Raw genomic sequence first — 23,328 nt, forward strand, 5'->3', positions numbered from 1 at the left:
TGTTTGCATGACCAGTATTCAATTTTCACTCACTCTGGTAGATATTGAAGAATCGAAATTATTAAAACCTCCACAGGCGCAACTACAGTTTTTTTCTACTCATGAGCAACATTAAGAGACTTGTTCGTAAAAGTGGCCGAATTTATACGCTTCTGTGCTAGTGAAACTAGACAATCTTTAGTAAAGAAAGAATTTTTTTTAAAAAAGACCAGGAATTATAGACTTTTCAAGTATGTGGATAAAAAAAAAGTACCAGAAGAACCTGAGTGAAAAACTACGATGCAAGCTAAAGTCTTTACGTCTAACTTAATGCATTTCAGTTACTGATTACAGGCTTCCAGAAGAAAGAAAAAAAAAAAAAAAAAATGTCCAGTCAATTTAAGACAGGTCTGTCTTCCACATCTCTTTTGTACGCCTAATAATACGAGGAGCATCCAGGAAGTTGTCTACCTAGACAGGAAGGAATGCAGATAGGCTCACCTGGTCATCACTGTTTTTCGATGTAGTTCCCATGAAAGTCTATGCACCGTCGTTACTTTGTGGACAGCGAAGAAATTCCAGAGAAAAATAAGCTTTGTCATTGCCTGCAAACAACTGGGAAACAACCTGTTGGACCCCGTTGTCCCCGTAGGTGTTTCCACTGTACGGACTCCTCTTGCTCTCTGAATCCCAATGGTGGATCCAGGTTTCGACCCCTGTCACCAGTTGAGCCAGGAATTTGTCCATTATTTGCAGTGTCACACAAACACACTGCGTTGTTCCGACTAACTTCAAATTGCGCAGCGGGGTTTCCTCACAGTGGCCTTGGCGTGGGTCAGGCATCATTATGCTCCACCCCCTCCTTCCTGTCTAGGTAGATAACTTATTGGATGCCCCTCGTACGAAATTTCCCTCTTGCTAACCATTAGAACTTAGAAGGGCAAATTACGTCAACTGGAAGATTTAAGAACTACCTCATTCGTGATCACTTTTAGCACAAAATTTACGGAGTTCAAGAAGAATAACAATGGTGTTACTCCATGATATGGAAATAATATAGTTTTATTTTCATTTCATTTAATATATTTTAAGAAACAGACTAGTACGTATTTTATGTATACAAATTTTTGGGCATTAGGAAAGTATTGATGTCTTGTCTAATATTACACGCAAAATAACTCAAACGGATATTTCGAATATCTGGCAATTCCTCAAGTCTGAATGCAAAACCATTCCATTGATCAGTCTTGGAACCAAGATAATAATACATTTATGATAGGCTCTACAATTTTTGATTACAATATAACCACAAAGTATCCTTGAAACTTTGGTATTCACTCGAACACTCCAAGATTCAGAATAGTGACAAACCGTTGAGAAGCGAAGCTAACACGACGGTAACTACCACGAGAAAAAAAAAAAAAAAAAAAAAAAAAAAAAAGTACCAGAATCCTTTGATTATTACCTCACATGGCAGGCCAATTTTGACATTCAGACATTAAGCCATTAAATCAGTAACAAAACCCTGAATTAACAACAAAATCCATATTTTATTTACGGCATTCACTTGTCCTGGGTTCAGTGTTTTTGATAATCTTCCCTTTTGATCGAACTTAGAATAAAAAGTAGTAACAGTATCAAAGAGACAATGAAGACAATTATGAACACCTATGACAGTTGAATTCAATATTATGAGAAAATGTGAGGAATAACGTACTACCCCATATCACAGCGAGATGCAATGAAAATTCAAAATGCCTCGCCCCCCCCCCCCTCCAAAAAAAGTGTGACTAGGCGTTTGTTGACGCATATGTTGAGTTTTCACAGCACAACACAAGTTGTGGTCTGAAAGTATGAGCACCTTCCTCAAAAGTGAAAGGTGTATGGCCGTTCAGGTAGTGTACTGGTTAGCGCAACGACACGGTAAACCGCAACGATTTTCGGTTTAGTTCTGCACTACTTCTTTGTATTCGTTTTGTATTTGGGCGTATCTATATATATAAATATAACGAAATGTAAAAATGTTTGATGGTTAACTCCTCCTACAACGCTGCGATTTTGATTTTTGGTACATAAGTAAATACTGGCCTAACTTACGGCTAACTTTGGTTCTTATGTGCATGATGTTAAGGAAATTAGCTCCTAATGATTTATTATATATATATAACAAGGTGTGCCAAAAGTGAGGAAAGAGTAAGGCGGATAAGATTGAGGCTCACAGTGTGATAAAGTTCATGCATTTGAAAGGTAATAATGCCAGACAAATTCAAGACGAGATGAAGGCTGTGTATGGCGATGATTGTCTATCTTATGACACCATTGTAAAGTGGAAAAGGAAATTCCAAATTGGTCATACGTCCCTCACAGACGACCCAAGACCTGTAAGACCATCCCTGACGGACGATGAGGCCATTGTAAACGAAGTGGAGTGTTTAATCCTCGAAGAGGTGTAACCATCCAAACGATTATGAATGAGATTGGTTTCAGTTATGGTAGTGTGTAGTGTATGAAAAATTATCCATGACAAACTTCACATGTCTAAGGTTCCTGTTCACACACACACACTGGGTTCCTTGTTTGCTGATACTTTTCAGAAGCAAACACGGGGTGTCGACAAAGCAAGGCCGTGTGGCTTCCAGGTATTGCAGCATCCGTCTTATTCTCCCGACCTTGCAACCAGAGCCCAAATGAAGAACCCGTTGCGTGGTCGCCATTTTAACAACACAGATGATGTCATTCAAAAGTTGGAAGTTGGAAGAGTGGTTTAAAGCACAACGTGCAGACTTCTACAATGACAGTATTTGTAAAGTGAAGGAACGCTGGGAGAATTGTGTAAATCTGGGTGGTGACTACATAAAGAGAGGTTAAGAACTATAAATCACAACAATCCCTGTATCCTGATATATATATATTTTTTTTTACTGTGATAATTAAAACTTTACGATAGCCCCTCGTACTTGAGCGGATTCCGCGTGTCTGCAACACCAGTACAACGCTGGCGAACGCCTATTGTGGAATTGAGTGACATCAAACATAAGGATTATCCCGATTCCATAGTAAAGTCAGTTTGTCGATAGCTCTTCGTTTTCGAGCTATACAGAGCACATTGACTAAAGAATAGGACAGTTGAGCAGAAGTGGAACACTGTAAGCAATGCAACAAGCTTCGTATTGCATATTCACTCAGGCATGTGCCAGACAAAGACCTCTCCAACTTTGTGACTGCGACATATGGTCAAAGCATTTATGCCTCTCTGATGCCTCGGGTTGGCTGTCCTGGGTGTAGTCTCTGAGGCTTTACACGGAGACGGACAGGCAACTCCTATCGTGACTTCAAAAGTCTATGAAAATTGAGGGTCTTCATTTCGATTCTCAAGTTCGTTTCTCGACAGCTTTTTTGCTCTTGAAAAACAAGGCATTACATACAAAGCTGAGACATGCACAGAGACAGACATGATATAACAGGCTGGATCCTTATAACCGATAAATAAACACGTAAATGGATGGTGCACCGGACACCGTAGTTTAAGTGGTTAGACTGTTGGATTCATGTCCGCGTGGTCTCAGGTTCGATTTCCGGCCTGTGCTTCCCAATTTTCTACGTCCACTTAGCGTCGTGAGGCAAACTGGGGAGCCACTAGATCTATAAAGCTCCTGATGCGCCTGTTAGGGATGGAGCGTCGCAGCGCCCTAACCACGTGCTCACCGCTAGACTGGTGCTAGTTCAGCCGGTCGCTAGCAGATGGCGTTGGAGTAGGTTTAGGCACACAAAATGGACTGTTATGCCAAGTGGTTTTTAAAATTATTTTTTTAAATGGATAACGCTGATACCAAAATCTAAGTCAATTCTCGATGGTTAAGATATATAAGACAAAGAAAAAGTGGTGGAGAGACTGAATTCAAAATTGGCCTTTTTGCCCTTGAAATGTAAAAGAGAACGCTAAAAACCTTCAACACCTATAACTGTCCGCTTTAAATCCTCCCTAATAACACTATCCCAACCTCAATTCCTTGTAGAAGAAATACATCCCGCTTTTCTAATACTTACCTAATATTCGGAACAGAAAAATCCTTTTCTATGCGCTCAAAAGTTCAAGCTACGAAAGCTGATCAATAAAGACTGATCATCAGTGTTTATGAAGTAAATATAACAGCAAGGCACAGAAAACAAACACGTCTGTGTAGTGCGAGAAGTGACGAATAGATCGAGCAAGTTTGAAGGCCATTACGTCAAGAATGTGACTTTGGCAGCCGTTCAAGCGCACACAGTTTCAGTTTCGCATAAGGCAACATGGAAGTGACACGCGAAGAACAGTACAGAAATTCTGTTGACTATCTTGCAAAGATCAACGTTAAGTGTGTACCCCCATCCTCCATATAGCACTGATTTAGCCTCTTATGATTGCTTTGTTTAACTAACTTTGAAGAAACACCTCCGAGGACGGCGTTTCGCATCTTCAAGGGCAGTTCAAGGTGAAAGCTGCGGAGGCGATTTTGAAGGATCTGTCCAAAAATGGCTTCTTGGATGAGTGGTAAAAACGTTGGGACAAGTGCATTGCATATAATGGGGACTATTTTGAAAAAGACCGACATTAGTACAAGTAATTATGTTTTATTTATTTATGATCGTTCTCTGTTGATCAGCTCTCGAAATTACTGAATCTATGAATTCCCACTTCTATCACCTCTTCCAATCCGAACAAATTCAAAAAGCGAAGATGCAAACCTGGCCTACGTGAACTTCCTCACAATCAAGACGTTAAAAAAAGAAAAAAAAGCGATACAATACCTGAGGGACATCTCCTGGAGTCCGAGAGACTGAAAGCCGTGACTTATTAACAGGCTGATGCGTTCCATTATCAGATGCTGTTGGATTTTCAGAAGCTTCATTTGATTTCCTATGAAAATCAATAAATACAGTTCCATCATTCTAATATTTCAGAACTTTTTTGACTTCTAGAGCCAAGTGTACTTTTTGGTAAAATTTCTCCACAACTCTGAGTTTATACAGTAAAAACAGTCTGTCAAGAAAAAAAGATTCCTTTGACAATTTTCCGTCTTGGCAATTGTGTTTCTTATACAGGGTTGGCAAACTATAACTCCAATCATCCGGAACGATAACAGGAAATAAATGATTACACTAAACCAATATTGAAATGCGAACTATATGTACTCATTCGTGAAATTTCTATTTAAACCAAAAATTAGTACTGAAATTTTCTGTATTTTTTAATTGTTTGTAGTAAACAGTGCCGTGCCGTGGAAAATCTGCGCCCATCATGCGAGTATACGACGGTGCCACCACAGTTGACGCTAAGCGTAAGAAAATTTTTCGAAAATAAACCCTGCTTTTCCTAGATTTTGAGCACTTTTTATTACTTTTTTCTTCCATTTTATGTATGTGCACATGAATTTTGCTAACAATTAAATGTTAGATTGATACTGCTGTTGATCTAAAATATTCCAAGTAATTTCTCCTCTCTTTTATTTCTTCCCTTCTTTTCTTTTTCCTTCTGAATTTTGCGTCCTCTTACTTCGGCGCCCAGAGCCCTCGCTCACTCCTCCCAAGGCAAGGCACTGGTAGTAAAAATTATATTATTTTGAACACACATCAGATCTACCCTTTATTACAGAAAAGAAGTTTTAGATTTTTTTAAAAATTCATAACTTAATTTTTATTATTTCCTCAATTATTATTATTTCCTCAATTCAAACTTTTTTTTTTTTAATTCATAACTTAATTTTTATTATTTCCTCAATTATCTGGATTTCTGCATATCCATATAATCTGCATTCTGCATATCTGGATTTCTGCATATTACATTCACAACTTCTTAATCCGGACAATTGGAGTTTCTCTGTATATTTCTCATATAATTTAAACAAACAAACAAAAACAAAACTGCAAATGACTGCAATGTACATAATGCACAAAAATTATCAGAGTAATGTCTTTTAATGAACAATAATATATGTACATGCTGTTTTAGAACATCTTATTTAAAATTACTGATTGATTTACAACAAAGAATTCGACAAAATTGACTTACACTAGTTGTACTACATTCTCTACAACGAAATTGCGTTAACAGTCTACCTTATTGTAAGAATTTAATTATATTCGTAATTAATACAGACAGTTATCAAAATAATGGAAGCACATGAAAATGAAACTTCGTATACCTTAGCTGTAGTACAATTTGTATACGTTGCGAAATAAGTGAATACACTTGCGAATCGTTTTCAAATAAATAGTGTATTTTTCGTAAGTGCAGACTTAGTTGTGTGAGCAATGACGAAAGAAGTCTGCGCCCAACTCACTAATCTAAAATTGATTATATGACGAGCGTCTAATAAGTTATCTACGTAGAGAAAAGAATGCAGATAGGCTCAACTTTGTCATCACAGATTTTGGATGTAGTCCCCATGGAGGTCTATGAACCGTCGCCACTTTGTCGGCAACGAAGAAATACCAAAGTAAAATGGTCTTTGTCATGGCCTGCAAACCACTGGGGTACAGCCTGTTGGACCGCGTTGTCTGACGAAAAACGTCCTCGCAGATGTTTCGACTGCATGGACTCCTGCTTGCTCTCAGGATCCCAATGGTGGATCCAGGTTTTGTCTCCTGTCACCAGATGGAACTTCTGCAAATCCATTGTTCGCACCGTAACACAAACACTGTTTACGGCCATTGCGTTGCTCCGACTGACCTCAAATTGCGCAGCGAGGTTCCCCACAGTGGTCTTGGCGTGCGTGTCAGTCGTCATTATCCTCCACCCCTCCCTTCCTGTCTAGGTAGATAACTTATTGGATACACCTCATACATGTTCAATAATGTTCTAAGTTGACGGACTGAGCACGCCACGGGAAGTTTACATCCAGATATTTTTCAAACCACGTCTGAATAACTCTGGTTGTAGTTTTTATTTTGGAAGACTGCATAGTTGTTCAGAACACCACAGATTGCACGAAATCATGTATAAAACGTTCACATAATCACAGTAATTTCTTCTTTGAGCGTAATAACTGAACTCAGCGGAATATGAAATTGCACCTCACACGTTGACAGTTGTCGCCACGGGTAAACTCGGCTTGTGGTTGAAATCAACAAGAAAGATGACTCACTGAACAGTACTCGAACGTATACAGGTCATTCTAGATGTTGATTGAGTTCTGTAATCAATTGTGCCACATTAGTTCCAGTTATACTCCTCTTAATGCTCTGTGATTCCTCTCGGCTAGGCTTGGTTTCCGTCTACTACTTCCTCTTATCACGTGGTATGTTGCCTCGAGTTCATTATGGCGTCAACAAATTCGACAATCATTTTCTTTATATACCATAACGCATTGGTAGTCTTGGACACACTTTCTCGAAATAACCTCACACACACACACACACACACACACACACACACACACACACACACACACACACACACACACACACACACACACAATTTGGTCACTTTGAAGAACAAACAGAATTAATGGTTTTCCAGTTCGCATCACAGCCATCTCTCTTATAGCATACCGCTTAGTAGTAGTGCACGGATATTTCTATGACTTCGATATTTATCTATATGTAACTTACATTTCAGCATTTTTAGTTTTACCTAAATCGGATTTAAATCAAGTGTACACATTAATATACATATATATCATATACTAAAACAAAAAAAAAACAAAAAATCTTTTACTAAGAAACTAAACTTGCAGTTTCTTTACAAACTCTCATCTCTGCGTTATGACAAGTTTCGGGTCACATGAGTCTTTAGGTATATTACGTAAAATCATTTCGGTCTGAGTACTTGAAGGTTTCATTCTCATAAATGTTGCATGATGGACAGTTTAAACTGGATTTTCATTTTGAGCTGGAGTTAATAGTCAAATGATTTTTTTTTTTTTTATTTGTATACAATTTAACAAAAACACTAGGAGCTGGAAACACGCCAGATGTCTGGACTGGCAAGGAACATGTGACGGGCTATTGGTAATAGTGTTACAACAAACATCGTATTATGTGAGAAGCAATATAATAGCAGTGTAAAGTGAACTGACTTAATGGTAATAGTATAAAATGGGCGATCCCAAGGCCCGTATTTATATATTGTACGCCCCCTGTGCTCTAAATAATTTTAACTCCCACACAAACTTGTCTTGAACAAGGGAACACGCCATTATTTTGCAAACATACCAGCTCTTGTTGGGTAGGATTTTAAGTATTACAAGTTACAAAAATGAAATCTAAGTTTACGCCCCACGATTATGCCGACTAGGCTAAAAGAGACGGTGATGATGAGAAATGAATGATATGGTGGAACGAAGAAAATGGAAGGAAACGGTAGAACTCCGAGAAAACCCACGTACTTGTCCACTACAAAGCTTACTTAGTGCAAGCTGGGATCAAACCAAGGACCCCAGGCATCAGAGGTGAACGCTCTACCACTGAGCCACCGCGGCCCCCTTACAAGTTACAGAAGTTACAACGTAATTTTAATAGCCTAATTTTCTCAATGATGATTATGATTGACTACGGGCATATGATTTGAACTACTCACCATCTACCTCTATAAAAATTGTTGCGGAAGTATCAAGATTCTGAACCTTGGATATTTGGATAGAGCACGTACTAGTTTCTAAGTGAAGTCTGGATCCGACTACGGTAGGTCCTGTAATTTCGGAACTATGAACCTTTAAAGTTCATTTTTTCATGTTTTCGGCAGGTTGTAACTGCGAGAGGAAGCATTTGCGTACTCAGTTTGGTCTGTACTTTTTGTCTTACCTTGGTGTCAGGAATTACCTCCCAAGCGTTGTGTTGTTTTAAAACAATCAATCAATCACTATATATATATAACCGCGGATCTAGGATAAGAACAGGGGGGAGGCTAAACTATAGTTTGCCGCTTTATCCAGTGTAAGGAAAGTAGGATTGAATCCCATTTTATCCAGTGTATACCTGAGCGTCAAGGGGAGGGGCTATAGCTCCTATAGCCCTCCCCTTGGATCCGCGCCTGTATATATATATTTGTGAAATAAATATCGAAAAGTTGTACGAAAAAAATGTAAATTTAAAACGCCTCCTATTTTTATTATGCTCATTACTCTTTGTAACAGAAGTTTTGCAACTGGGCAAATATTGCCAAATTGTATAATCTACTCAGAGCAATACCATACACAATAAAGAATATATAAGCAATGACGGAAAAAGTAACGACATACATACATTATGTCAATATGGAATACAGCAATTTCTGGATAATCTATCATTGCAGGTTCTCCATATACACTGCTTGCCTATTTCCATCTCAATTACATTGTATTGTTTCATACAAAGGTATTTAGCTTAATCAAAGTTTAATGCGAGGGTCAATTAGAGTAAAGTGGACACATCTAGGAATTGAAAATGAAATGTGTTACTCACGTGAACATTGTTACATTCTCTTGATGTCGTATTCGCCTGCCTGGGGACGTTTCCAAATATCTAGCAGACGTTAAATACATTGAGTCCTTGTTTCTGTGAAGACTTCGAGGCACGAACAACGCAGCGAATATCACGGAAACGTCTCCAAAGTTATTATTTCATATTTGGGAACAAATCAAAATCGCAGAGGTTCATATCCGGGGAATATGGTTGGTGTCCAGTATTTCTCAACCTCATCGTCGTAAGAGTCTGTACCGCATGGGCAGTGTGACATCTGGCGTTGTCGTGAAATAAAATTGATTCAGACTGCAGATCGGATCGCTTGCGTCGCAATGCTGGCCGCAAATGATGAGTCAAGTACGCAGCATAGTCTGCAGCAATTACGGCACCCTGGTGATACTTGATGTGAGAGGATAATGCCTCCGTGGTCATAGGTCATTTTCAGGATTACTTTATCTCTACCATGTTTCGTCAATCGCAATAACGCGATGCCGGAAATCAACACCTTACTGTGCATAACGCTCAAGGTGTAATCGTGCACATTCCCATCGGTGCCACTTTTAAACCTCCGTCAGGACATGGGGTAACTATCTGCTTCCTATCTTTCGCATGCTGAGATAGTCTGTTAGCATGCGGTACACCTACGCAGATGAAATATCGCATACGGCCCCACCACGTTCTTTAATCTGCTGACAGGAGTTATATGAATCTCAAATGCCACAGTCCATCTAGCAACCGTGCTATGAAGTAGAGCGCTGTCACTACATGTCTCACATAATCCGTTGTGGATCTGACGTACATTTCTACCCCATCCAACTTGAAACTTAAAAAACACGCTGTTCTGCACGGGTAAACATTATTTAATGCGGTATGTCACACACACACAAAATATTATATATATATATATATATATATATATATATATATATATATATATATATATATATATATATATATATATATATATATATATATTACACCTCAGCGTCCACTGAGCACACGCCATAACACGAGAACATCAACATGTCGAAACATCGCTATACTGCTCAGAAACACACTATGGTCTTCATTTGTCTCATGGATAAACAACAATAGAATCACTGAAGTGTACCACTTTAATGGTCCTTGTAAATTTACATATATTCTTTACAGGATATGGTTTTATTTAACACGAATTTCTAACACTGCTTCTCATAATTACAAAATTGTTTGAATGTTAATCAGCCGTAATATACTATCTATCGTCTTTCTGTTTACAGATTTATAGTAGCAACGTCGCGCTGCACATCATTCCTGACGCAGCTACTTTTAGTATCAACCTCAATTGAATTTTACTGCAAAAGAGTTCCGATATAAAGCCTATCTCTTTCAGCGATATGGGCTTGCTTAAAGTCTGAATAGGTGTTGGACAGTACTATCAGCTTTGTTTTTAATTTCTTCCCCCAGACATCTGTACGATGTACAAAATTTGGTCCAGTGTTGATTTATCAAACCTGAAACCACGCTGATCTTCGAGCACTACATCTACGTACGAGATTAGTTGTTCTACGAATGTGCTGGGTACAATCCTGACGCAAGTTGGAGGCAGCAATATTCTCAATTGTTATTGCAATCGATTTCGACGATTATATACATATGTATGTAATAATTAAAGAACAGTTGCGTGTCAACAGAATTAAATATATATTATATATATGGTAACAAGTATTTACGCTTATTTACAACAAATCTGAAATTATATCAAAAACTGTAATGTTATTTATTTTGTGAAGTGAGGTAAAACTTACCCTATAGTGAGTATGAAGTGAGGTAAAACTTACCCTATAGTAAGTAAACTAATGTCAGGTTGCTGTCCTTGACTAATCAGCTGAGCTTGTTCCTGACGATGAGCTCGAAGTTTTCTTTCTGCCAGCAGAAAGTATGTTGCTGTGATATGATTATATTCATTTTTGTCTAGAGCTCTGAAACGAAACATCAATTTCAAATAAACACTTAAATATATTTACATCCTGTTTCCATACTGTCAAACTAAACACAATAACACACTGAGCAAGGCTATGAGATAAAAAAAAAATATATATAAAAACACAACCATGAAATAGTTTCTACACACTAGCGTGTCTTCCGACTTCCACTCCTTCTGGCTACTTGGAAGTTGGTCACGTCCTATATACTTTCCGGAGATCAACTTTCAATTAGGCTCCGCCCCCAAAAATTGGTAACCAGAACTGTAACAGGGTGTCTACTAAAATTCCAAACTGAAATTTTGTGACCTTTTCTTTTACCAAACCATAAAATTACCTAACATTCTCAAGAGCAAATTTGGGTGCAAATTAAGCCGAATTTTCATGCATGCTTTTCTTGCGATTTAGTAGCACCTAAAACCAATCATGAAGACATTATTGGTGGTGAATTTTGATGTTTTATAGAAAATTTTCCAGTCCGTACTTATATTTGTACAGATAAAAAAAATTCGTGACCCAAAAGCTAAATTTCGTGGCTTTTTCTTGACTTTCATGACCGTTTTCTGATTTCGTGACTTTTTTATGTCTTTCGTGACCGATAGACACTCTGTATAAGCAAAGTATTTGTTCAAAGGAATGATAAGAATGATTCAGAAGATTGTGTATAAATGCGATTTTGTATAATATCATCCACGCTAATATCTCATATATTTAATTTTTTTTTTTTAGTGGATATATGATTTTTTTGTGCTAAAACTGCAAAGATCATGTAAATCGTACATTTTGATACATTTTTAAGTTATCTAAGAATACATAGATTATCTGTAGCTATCATATTTGTTCCAAAATAAACATCGGACAAATAAACAATATCATTCGGGTCTTTAACGATTTTGAGTAACAAAGTAAAATCTGTAGATAATGTTGCTACCACTCCAAATTTACCGGTATTAGCCATGACTTCCAACAATGTATATTTATCCAAACTGGATTCAAAACATTCTTCATGAACATAGTCAAAGTGGTTGTCAGCCTCCTCGGATATGTCTCCTTCCGTCTTATTGTGTGTTATAGAAGAAAAATCTCGTCCAGTTCTTTACCAGAAGGTAATGTGCCTAAGATCGATGACACATTCCCGCGCTGGATGGCGATGCTGATACGTTGGAAAAGGAATGCAGTAGCTCGGGGGTCACCAGTTTTGATTGCTATTCGATGACCAACTTCATTAATGAAATTAGATCCTTCGTGACCCCAAGACCCACTGGTTTCTATTGCTACTGTTACAAACCAATATTTGTCCAATAGGTTTGAGTATTTTAGTCTTTTGTCTGATTCTCTGTGAGCGGCGACGAGACCTGCCTGAATTGAAGAATGGGGTAAGTTGGAAGGAGCAAACGTATCGGAACATGTGAAATCCCAGACTAGTGTTTTTCCATTTTTCCACGGTACCAAGGTCATGCCATCAGGCCTTTTACCACCAGAGCGGCAACAACCATTTGGTTCTTTTATTGAAGGAACTCCCGCTGAAACGAGGGCTCTACAAATAATGTCGTTTACAATATGATGTCGAGATTGTCTTCCCGCACTTTTTTTTACATGAAAGGCCATGTAATCCTTTATTATCAACATATGCGTTGCAAGCAGGACAAAAGTGAGGCTCACAAATATTAGCACCTAAGCGCAGAGCTGTAGCAATACGAAAGCTCTCATTAGAAAGGTGTAGGCCTAGTGTGTGAGAAGGTAGGGCTTGAAGCCATGCTCCGTTTTTGGAGGAAGAGACAGCTAACAGCTTGGCTTTGTCATCTGGGTTATTAGTTGATGATAGGAGTGAAGATAAACGAAGCTTGACTATAGGTTCATCCCAAACAGACTGAACATGTCTTTTGTCGATAGGTGGGGGATCCATTCCAACCAGACTAGTCCATTTATCGGTGCATTCTTGTACATCTCGAATCGAGTCTAAGTCAACCTCCTGTTGAAGAAGAGATCCAATTAGTTCTCGTGAGCCATAGAATGATGCGAGGAAAGAAGGTATGGCGATTCTCTCTTGATTCTCACTTTGCTGCAGTACGTAAAGACTAAGTTCTCTTAAGAAAACGTCTTTCAACAGAATTCCCTGATGTTGCTTCCGCACTCGACTTTTACGCTTCCTACTGCTTATGTGTAGTTTCACTTACACTAGTTTTAGTGTTGATGCACAGTGGAACATATTCGTTAAAAGTCACGTATCTCCCGAACTAACCATTTTTATTAAACTGTGATTATTTATTAACATGAAGCAGCATAGCCAATTCATTCATTAACTATCATTTTTAGATTTACCTGACAAAAACTAATATGTCGTAATGACAAATTGTTGACTTATTTATGAAATATGTATAAATTCGTTACAGTAGTTAACGGGAAAAATGACACGAACAAAGGTACCCTTTCTAGAAATTTTAATAGAAATAGGAAGTAGAATATTTCTGAAATATGGATGGAACATTTATGAAACTAACGACAGCTAGATTTAAATAGGACGTATTCAGAGAGAGAGAGAGAGAGAGAGAGAGAGAGAGAGATTCCTATGCTGCCCTTTAAAAAACTTATACAGATTCTTAACTACTTAAAGAAAGCTCTGGACAGCCTGTGATTGTTTTATCAAAATGAGCTACGCATAGTTTAGAAGCCTATATAGTAAAAAATCCAGAATATGTATTACTCATACACATCGTTTGCCGTGCGTAAAAGACAACAGTTGAAGAATCACAGTACACGGTGGCTCAGTGGTAGAGCGTTCACCTCTGGTGCGTGAGGTCCCTGGTTCGATCCCAGCTCATGCCAAGTGGACTTTGTGGTGGACAAACACCGCGTTCGTGAGTTTTCTCGTGGTTCTCCCCTTCCCTCCCATTTTATTCATTATCCCATTTTCATTCATTTCTCATCACCACCTCCTTTAGCTTAGCCGGAACGTAAAGCTGAAATATTTCATTTCATTTTAACTTTAATTCAAACCACGACTTACTAAGGTAACAACAAACACGCAGCTCACATCTGCTGCGAAGTATGTGGTTCGATTTCAGAGCATCTGATCTTCTGCTTATTACCTCCATTCCATCAACTCTTCCATATTCGTTCATTTCGATTTATCGACTGTTTCACTTAACCTACAGAGCATGAGACGTACAACATATTGATTACAAAAAATGAACTTGAGATGGACACAGTGAACATTGCTTTTGTTCTTAATAGTGCTGCCACCTATGAACTTACGTCGTTTAAGATTACCTATCGTACCTTGCAATCTATAAACGTAATGGTTGACATCGACATCTAATTGTGGTTGTGTTAAAAGTGTAAAGTGTTATAAGGATTGGTTTGTATTGAGGTATCGGGATCATCATCTGTTGAGTGATTAATATATGCTTTTTCTAAATTCTAACTCTTTCATCTATTCGACTTAACATTATAGCGTGTATTGGGCACTCAATCGGGATATGAACCAGAGCCCTTTTATATTTGATACTGTTAATATTGGTTATAATTTTTCAACTTGATTTGCTGCGTAGAGCTTTTGCTCCAATTTCTATGCAATTGACATTTATGTTAAACAATAATTTACTTTTTAAACTTACTCTAAGATTTCCTCCTTCGTCGCAATTTTTCCATTGACCATTTTTTGTATAATATGCGCATGATCATCATCTGAAACGTGTTCTCTTGAAATAAGAGGAAGAAACTCCGCCGGTTGCAGACTGCAATCCTCTGCTAACCATGGATCAGATGCTATTTCTTCTAACGTTGCTCTCCTCTCGGGTTCCCGAATCAACATTTTTGCAATTAGCCTGAAATACAATTATAACCAGTTGAGAATGATTCAAGAGCATTGCCAGAACGAACTTAAAAACAATTTATTTTTTTTTCATTAACTTCTACAGGCTTTACACCAATTGTTCTATGTACTTTATTATTATACTCATTAAACAATTCTTGTAACATCTCTACCCATTTATAATTTCCTTGAGTACTAATTTTTTCCGCATGTTTTGTTTAAGAGTTCTGTTAAAACGTTCTACGATATGTTGTTTTAGAAACACACATGTTCAAACTGGAGGGCTCAAAATTGAAACATTCGCAAAAATATCACCTCTCTATGACTTACGATTTCTGAGATATGGCTCCTTAAATCTCCCGAAATCCGAACTGTTTTGGTCAATATCTTGGAACGGTCGGCAGTTGACCAGTGGCCACCGGTTACTATTTGGTATCAAAATGTTTACTATCCTCTTAGGTATTGATCAACAATCTCTCTCGATGACTTCCGGTTTCCAAGATATGACTACTTAAATCTCCCGAAATCGGAAAATTTTTGGCCAATATCTCGGGAATGGTAAAAGTGACGTGAAAAATTCCATCACTTCTTTCAAATAGTTTTTGGTGCTCTATCGAATGGAGGGCTCAAAATCGAAAAATTCGAAAATTAACAGACACATACACAGACAGAATTCAATACCAACTTTTTAAGTTCGTTAAAAATTTATGACACAACTAAATTAGCTACCAGGAAAAGTGTAGGAACACGCGGGCTCTGTTCTATAGCACTCACGTCTGGTCTGAGAGATCTCTGGTTCCATTCTAGGCAAAGTGAGTTTATGGTGGACAAAAGCCGCGTGTATTGGCTTTCTGAGGGTTCTGTCGTTTCCTCCTACATGTTCGCTCCACCAATAATTTCATAATAATTCACTTTTATTAACTGCCCGTCTCCTTTAACTAAAGGGCATTAAACGTCGGACGTGAAATAGAAATTTCATTTCCAAGAATGCACAATATGCTTTCCATTTTTAAAAGTTCATCTGCTTTATCATCTCACACCACCTTTGGTTGGAGAACATTCAAAATTTGAATGCACCGTTGAGGTTGATATCAACAGTTTGAATACTGGCTCCAAAAACGACCTTAGTTCATAACTTTTGACCCTCTTTAAGATTTTGAACAAATTTGACAGTGATCCACCAAATAGTTCTTACAACTATTGAGATTTCTGGCCTTACAAAAGACCAACACAAGGATAGCGTAAATACAGTATGTGAAAAGAATTTGGTAAAATATCTTTAAAAGCCAAAACAAGATTTCTTAAAAAGTATAATTCAAACATAGTTTCAACAAAATAACAGACTATACTACATATATAAGATTAAAGTAAAGGTCGCAAAAAGGTTAAAAAAAATAAGACATAAAATATTTAAAAAATAACTTAGTAACAGCAATAAACTACCATATAACACAAAAAAATTTAGAAAGAAACCTTACAGAACGTAAACTATTCTAATTTCATGAAAAACTGTGAAAATACGGTGACTGTAGACCGCACTGTACCCTAAACCCTGGTTAACATTTTTATGCAGTTCTAAAGGTTTTAAGAGGCAGGGTTGGCAAAAACCATGATTTTTTATTGAAAAAAACAAAAAACCTGTTTTTTTGGTTTAAACAATTTGCTTTAAGTATTTATATTACATATGGACAGAAATAAGTTTATTTCGCCTTGGTGTTATTATGCAACAACAGGGTTACGCTAGAAGGGCTCACATAAAGCCTGGAAGGCCTTAAAGCGGAATCCAAACCGCTTCTCGGCTTACATCTAAGAGAAATTGTCCATTTGGACACGGAACCGGGACTGAGTGGACACAAATGCGATGAGTCTGCCAACTCACTCACAAAGTACTCCTGATAAAAATACATTGTACTGCTCTTTACATAGGCCTACTTGTTAATATAATTGTCAAGAGTCATTTTCAGGACAAAAAGATAAAACAGTTACACAAGTAAAAACATTATACAGAATTATATATAAATCGGGAAACTCCTGCCTTAGGTATTGGAAACTCCTGTTAATACTTTAAAATTTTTAAGGTCAACATATCTTAATCAGTATGCTAAAACTGAGGTATTAAGTTACAAATTTTGTATGTAGATATCATTCAATAAATTAAAACAAAGTTCAATCCAAGCTAATGTTCGAAGCTACGTAAGCAGTTGATAAATTTTGCCAATTTCTTTCAATATATTTAAGCAACCTTGGCTTCTTTATAAAACAACAGGTTTTCAGGCAAGCAGAAATATATATAATTTGATTTCGTTTCGTGTGTTTATGCTTAACATCCTTATGAAAATTCAAGGTTATCAAGACTTTCGCTTAAAGGGACACCCGAACTGCTACTTGGTTTACACTTGAAAGAAGGGTTGTGGTTCGACTGAGAATTAAACACGGGACCTCTTGATCAAAAGGTGAATAGTAGATAAAACTAATGTTGATGATTTGATACGGTGAAACGTCACCATGAAGTTCACACTATTTAAAGCATTTTTCGTTTTTTTTTTTTTTTGTTTTTTGTTTTTTGTTTAAACTTAAAAAAAAAAACAGCTGCTTTAAACCAACGTTTAAACCAGTCAACCCTGCTCAGAGGTATTTTAAAGAAAAATTAAAAATAATAAATAAGTAAAAAAAAGTACTAAAATAAAATTAACTAAGTTAAGAGACCATGCTTCAAATCGTTAGGAATGTGGAATATCATAATTTTCCTCGTATCCGCATTTCAGTTTCACTAAAACATTCCTTCATTAACCTTAAAACTGTTTTGGAAATTACTGTGATAAACTTACCTTGGTGAGCTGGCAAACAAAATTATTTCCCATTAATTTTTCAATACTTGTATTATTAGAATATGTGGTTTTGTATTGACTTATTGTATCTGAGAGATCATTAACCCATTAGTGCCCACAATAACCCACTGGAATTTTGAGGTTTTTTTTTTTTTTTTTTTTTTGACTATTTGGTCCTAATTGTACTCTAATATAGATATTAGAATATTTTTGAAAAAAAAATATATATATATATATATATATATATATATTTTTAAGCCCGGCAACTTAAGTTGCCAACAGGCACATACATATTCAAAACAGGGAACATTTTGAAAAGTTAAAATTTTGAGGGAGAAAATACACTGCAAAAACATAACTATTAAAATCAAATTAATCCTTGCTTTACAGACCTTCAATCTTTCCTTCTGGAGTCTTTCAAATCAATCCAGTTAAGTCTTTCTCCTCAAAACACACCGTACCCAAAAAACAGTGCTAAGCTCGCGTCAATACACCATACAAAGAAAATGCAACAGTGCTATGACGAAACAGACTCCAAAGTTAATTCAGGTTTAAAACCAGCAACGCCAATCCATGGATTTCTGCGCTATGACAAAAAATTGCTGTAGCAACTTACGTTGCCAAGGGAACGCAATGAGTTAATGGTCTCCAATAACTTTATCAAAAAAGAGCTTACTTTATTCCTTCTTCCTACAGTGAACTTTGCTACAAGAACGAACCATTTAAATAGTGTACCAAACGCAAGAGACTACGGTTCGATTTTCAATAGGAGCTCATGTGGCTAGGATCTCACGTTAAGTTCTAGATACTCGTCTCATACAGTTTCAGTATTGAAATGAACGTTCTCATAACCAACCCACGAATGATCTATTTATCTATTTCGATCAAACTGTCAATGTAGATGATGTTCGGGCCTGACATAGTTTTTATTATTTAACTTTTACGGTGAACTTAGGGAAGGGGGATATATGAGTACTTTATGTGCATATACCATTTCAAATAATTGTAATAATAATAATAATAATAATATATTATATATATATATATATATATATATATATATATATATATATATATATGGAACTTACCTCTTACATGCATCGGAGACATGGATAGGAATTGTGTATTTACAATCCATTATCATGGTGAGAGTTTCACTATCATTAGCTTCTTGGAAAGGAGCATGGCCACACACCAACATGTACAAAATAACACCAAGGGACCAGACATCTATAAAAATAAATCAATCAATCTTAGTTTAACGCATAAATATTCTCAAGGAAACTAGTACAGAAATAACTATCGAAAAAAAAGGAGCTGCTTTGCCTGTTCAGGTAGCAGCAGAAATGCATACATCTAACCTATGTTTTCTTAACAGTAATTCTGGAACGGGCTGACCATTTATTATTATTATTATTATTATTATTATTATTATTATTATTATTATTATTATTATTATTATTATTATCTCTGTACTACATTTAATTCTGTAATCATGATGTAAATTAGTTCCAAAAAGCTTTTAACCCAAGAACATGTACGAGATAAAAAAATTCTTATTTATGAGTGTAAGGTGCTACACCACAGATTAGCCACAAACCTTTTTATGTTTGTTTTCCAAGCCAGTTAATAAGCTATTAAGGCAAAACAAACGCGAGTTACTTTTCTTCCTCCCTCTCCAACAGTTACATACCAACATCAAAGCTAGTTTCTCATAGTGTCTACTGAGTTTATACAATAAATTTTTTAATTTCTATTTGCTTCTCTATGACTTTCTGAACCAAATTCATGACTCATCTTAAAATAATGTACCATCCAGTCACGTTTCATATCTCATAAATCTTCAACTTCATGGAGATTTTAATTACACAAACTAATTTTGTCAACCAGTTCTTGGTTGTATGCACTGAAGATGATAAAACAAATTAGTCTTCGTTTACTTCATTCTCTGTATGTGAGTAAATATTAGTTCCATATTTCAACTAAACCCTTTTTCAGCTGTGGTATTAGTGGTGGCTTTTAATAATTTTGCTATTTTTGTATCCCTTTAGAACAATTCATTCTAAGTGTGAATTCATAAGATAGTAAATAACTCTCAGAAATTCATCACTAGTTATGTTTCACACGCTACTCTTCTATTTTGTACAACTCGTTAAAAAAAAATAAAAAGACCTCTCCTCTCATTGCTGTGTGGAACTACAAGAAATCCAACTATTTATTCCAAATCTACTTATCAAAACATGCTGCCTATGGACACAGCTCTGAACAAGCACTTTTTTTTAGTTTTCTTTCTTCAAATGAACACGTACGTGAAGTTCCGAAAGAATTCCATTCCGGTTGTTCACCTTTATCTCCATTCTTAAAGTAAGTTAGCAGTACCTAACACTAGGGTCTCGTTCATGATCTCCATTATAAATCTCGGCGATAAATTTATATTGCCGAATTTAAAGCACACAAGAAATCAGGCTGAAAGTCAGTGAAATTGAACTGCCCAATGATACGGATGTTACGTGTCTTGTTGAAGGATCCAACTGGCGTGCATGTGTATCACTTTAAACTCTTATCAAATGATGCTCTTTCTCCTTAAAAACATTAGCTCTAACACACTAGAATTATGTATATCTACTTTTTTTTAAACAGTTTCAATGGACATGAAATATTACAACATTTTCGGCTAGGAAAAAAAATCCACTTTTTCTTCATTAAACTTCCAGTCGCACTCATAATCCATAAACTCAATTTAAATTAGTGTATGACATGCAAGCGTTTTCCATGACTGGGACGCAAATAAGAACTCGATGACGTACTCAACGATTTTGCAAGCATATTACTCGTATATCCATCGTAATAGTACGAGGGCCGTTCGGAAAGTAACCTCTGATTAGTGTTTCTTTTTTTTTAACCAAAGTAAATAAGAATGTATTATATACACATCTGAAAACAACTACTTTGCTCTATTTTTCAACACAGTTTCCATGAACATTCAAGCACTTATATCTCTGTACTAGCTTAGAAATTCCATCAGCATAAAAATCTCTCGCCTGCGCCTCGAGGCAGCCTGTGACTGCATATTTCTGCTCCTCATCATCACCAAAGCGCTGAGATATGAAATTCATTGGACAGCTCGGAGATTGAGAAACGTCGATTGTCATGAATTTTTCCATTAATTTTCTGAACGAGTTTATCAGTGACCACTGATGGCCTGCCACTCCTCTCTTCGTCATGAATGTTGGTTTGTCCACTTTTAAGTGAACGAATCCATTCACAAACAACTCCTTCACTCATCATAGTTGATCCACAGACGTTACAAAGTTCCCGATGAGTAGCTGCTGAGGAATATTGTTTAATGGTCGCACTGGGCGGGGTTTTCTATTGCAGCACACATTTTGATAAGCTACAAAATTGGAACTAGTGATCAGACAACCTTCACTTTACCACGGTTGGATGCAGACTGATGTGCCGCGCACGTCTGTGCAAAGATGTAGCGCTGCCTTTACTACTTCACGCACAGTGACCAATCGACAGTTACTTTCCGAACGTACCTCGTATTTACAATTACCAACACTTTTTTTTTTGTCATTCTTCTCCTACATCCCTTCCCTTCTATGCTCCAGTATCCCCCCCCCCTCTCTCTCTCTCAAATTGTAAACGCGAGCTCCTACATTGCGCATCGTCCAGCTGGAAATACTCAGAGCATAATTACGATATGTCAAAGATTTCATTTTCTGTCATTCGCATTCAAATAAGAGATAGGTGGAAGCTTCTCTAATCTAAAGAAATTAGTTTTTCCTCGACAGACGAGCAAACATAATCCATTATCGAATGCCATACATATACGGTAAGAGTAATATCGGAAATTAGGTAGTGAAAATACATCACGAATATGCTCTTGTAGTTCAATGACTGTCAATACGTTTATTAAGACTTTAACATTTTCATGTTTCATGTGTACCCCATCTCATGTCATTGAAAGCTAAAAACGAAAACAAGTGAGTAATAAGGGTTCCTACTGATCTGGAGAAATTATTTACCCGACTTTCCCTGTCCTTTAGTAGGAAATTCCCTGACTTTTATGACAGGTATTGGATGACGTTGACATATAAATAAGGAATAAATAGCGGTGAATATTTATATAAGATAAGATGTATTCTATAGAGATAAATAGTAATCAATTGCCCATACGTACATTCCACTTACCTCCTCTTCCCCCACTTACCTTACCTCGCATTATTTAAAGCATTACTAAAACTTATTTTTCTCGCTTGATTTAGATTTGAAATACTATAAATCATTCAATCATTTATTATTATTATTATTATTATTACAAAATTGGTTCTTACCAACAGCGGGTGCATCATACGAATCGCCTAATAATATTTCAGGAGCTGAGTATGCCAACGAGCCACATGATGTTTCTAGCTTCTGTCCTGGACAAAATCGATTGCTAAAACCAAAATCTGTGAGCTTCACCATCCCTAACTTCTCGAAAAACACAACATTTTCTGGTTTTAAGTCTCTATGTACGACATGAAGCCGATGGCAATATGAGATTGCGTGAACTATCTGCCGGAAGTATTTACGAGCCTGCTCTTCTCCCAGACCACCTTCATGTCTCATAATATAATCGTACATATCTCCTCCATCACCAAGTTCCAGGATCAGGTACAGTTTCGTTTGGGTATCAATTACTTCATACAGGCGAACCACATTCGGATGTTGCACTAGCTTCATGCAGCGCACTTCTTGGAAAAGGTGAGCTCTTGAAACATCATCTAGTTTCGTTTTGTCAATCACTTTTACAGCTACCTTCTCCCCAGTAAAAACATGACGAGCTAGTTTCACCACCGCAAAGTGTCCGCGTCCCAACGTTTCTTCTAAGTCATACAATCCAGCAATTTTTCCATCGTAGGAATTTCGCTGACCACGATGCATCTTGTACCTGAAACAAATCGTAATACATTAGCATTATTTTATATTGTCATCCTGTACAGCCTGCTATTGTCATAATAAACAAACTCCATGGTTCTGGATAATCACAACAACATTTAAAACACAGTTCTGACCGGAACAAAATGAATTATATTAATTATATATATTTTTTGTTACAGTTTCAAGGACCTAACGTCCTCTTCATCAGACATTTAGAAAAGACAGATAACAGCAAAGCTTATATCCTCCTCAGCCGTTAGTTAGCATATGCATGCTAATATATGCTAATGTATTATGATTACTAACTAACGGCTGAGGAAGATATAAAATTTGCTGTCATCTGTCTTTTCTAAATGTCTGATGAAGAGGACGTTAGGTCCTTGAAACTGTAACA

The 23,328-nt window shown here is 36.8% G+C and overlaps 1 protein-coding gene across 2 annotated transcripts in view; it reads right to left on the bottom strand.

Moving 5' to 3' along the window:
- Positions 1-23,328, bottom strand: part of Snrk (SNF related kinase) — a 58,072-nt gene that overhangs the window by 7,285 nt on the left and 27,459 nt on the right. For both annotated transcript variants that reach the window (XM_081744997.1, XM_081744998.1), the window contains exons 3-7: positions 22,346-22,944; positions 19,094-19,235; positions 14,981-15,190; positions 11,220-11,360; positions 4,768-4,876 (exon numbers count right to left, since the gene is read on the bottom strand). In XM_081744997.1, the coding sequence (XP_081601123.1) occupies positions 4,768-4,876; positions 11,220-11,360; positions 14,981-15,190; positions 19,094-19,235; positions 22,346-22,937 (1,194 nt within the window). In that variant the 5' untranslated portion in view covers positions 22,938-22,944. The remainder of the gene's footprint in view (positions 1-4,767; positions 4,877-11,219; positions 11,361-14,980; positions 15,191-19,093; positions 19,236-22,345; positions 22,945-23,328) is intronic.

The sequence above is a fragment of the Thermobia domestica genome, chromosome 18 (assembly GCF_964235325.1).
Source record: "Thermobia domestica chromosome 18, izTheDome1.hap1.1, whole genome shotgun sequence".
Lineage (NCBI taxonomy): Eukaryota > Metazoa > Arthropoda > Insecta > Zygentoma > Lepismatidae > Thermobia > Thermobia domestica.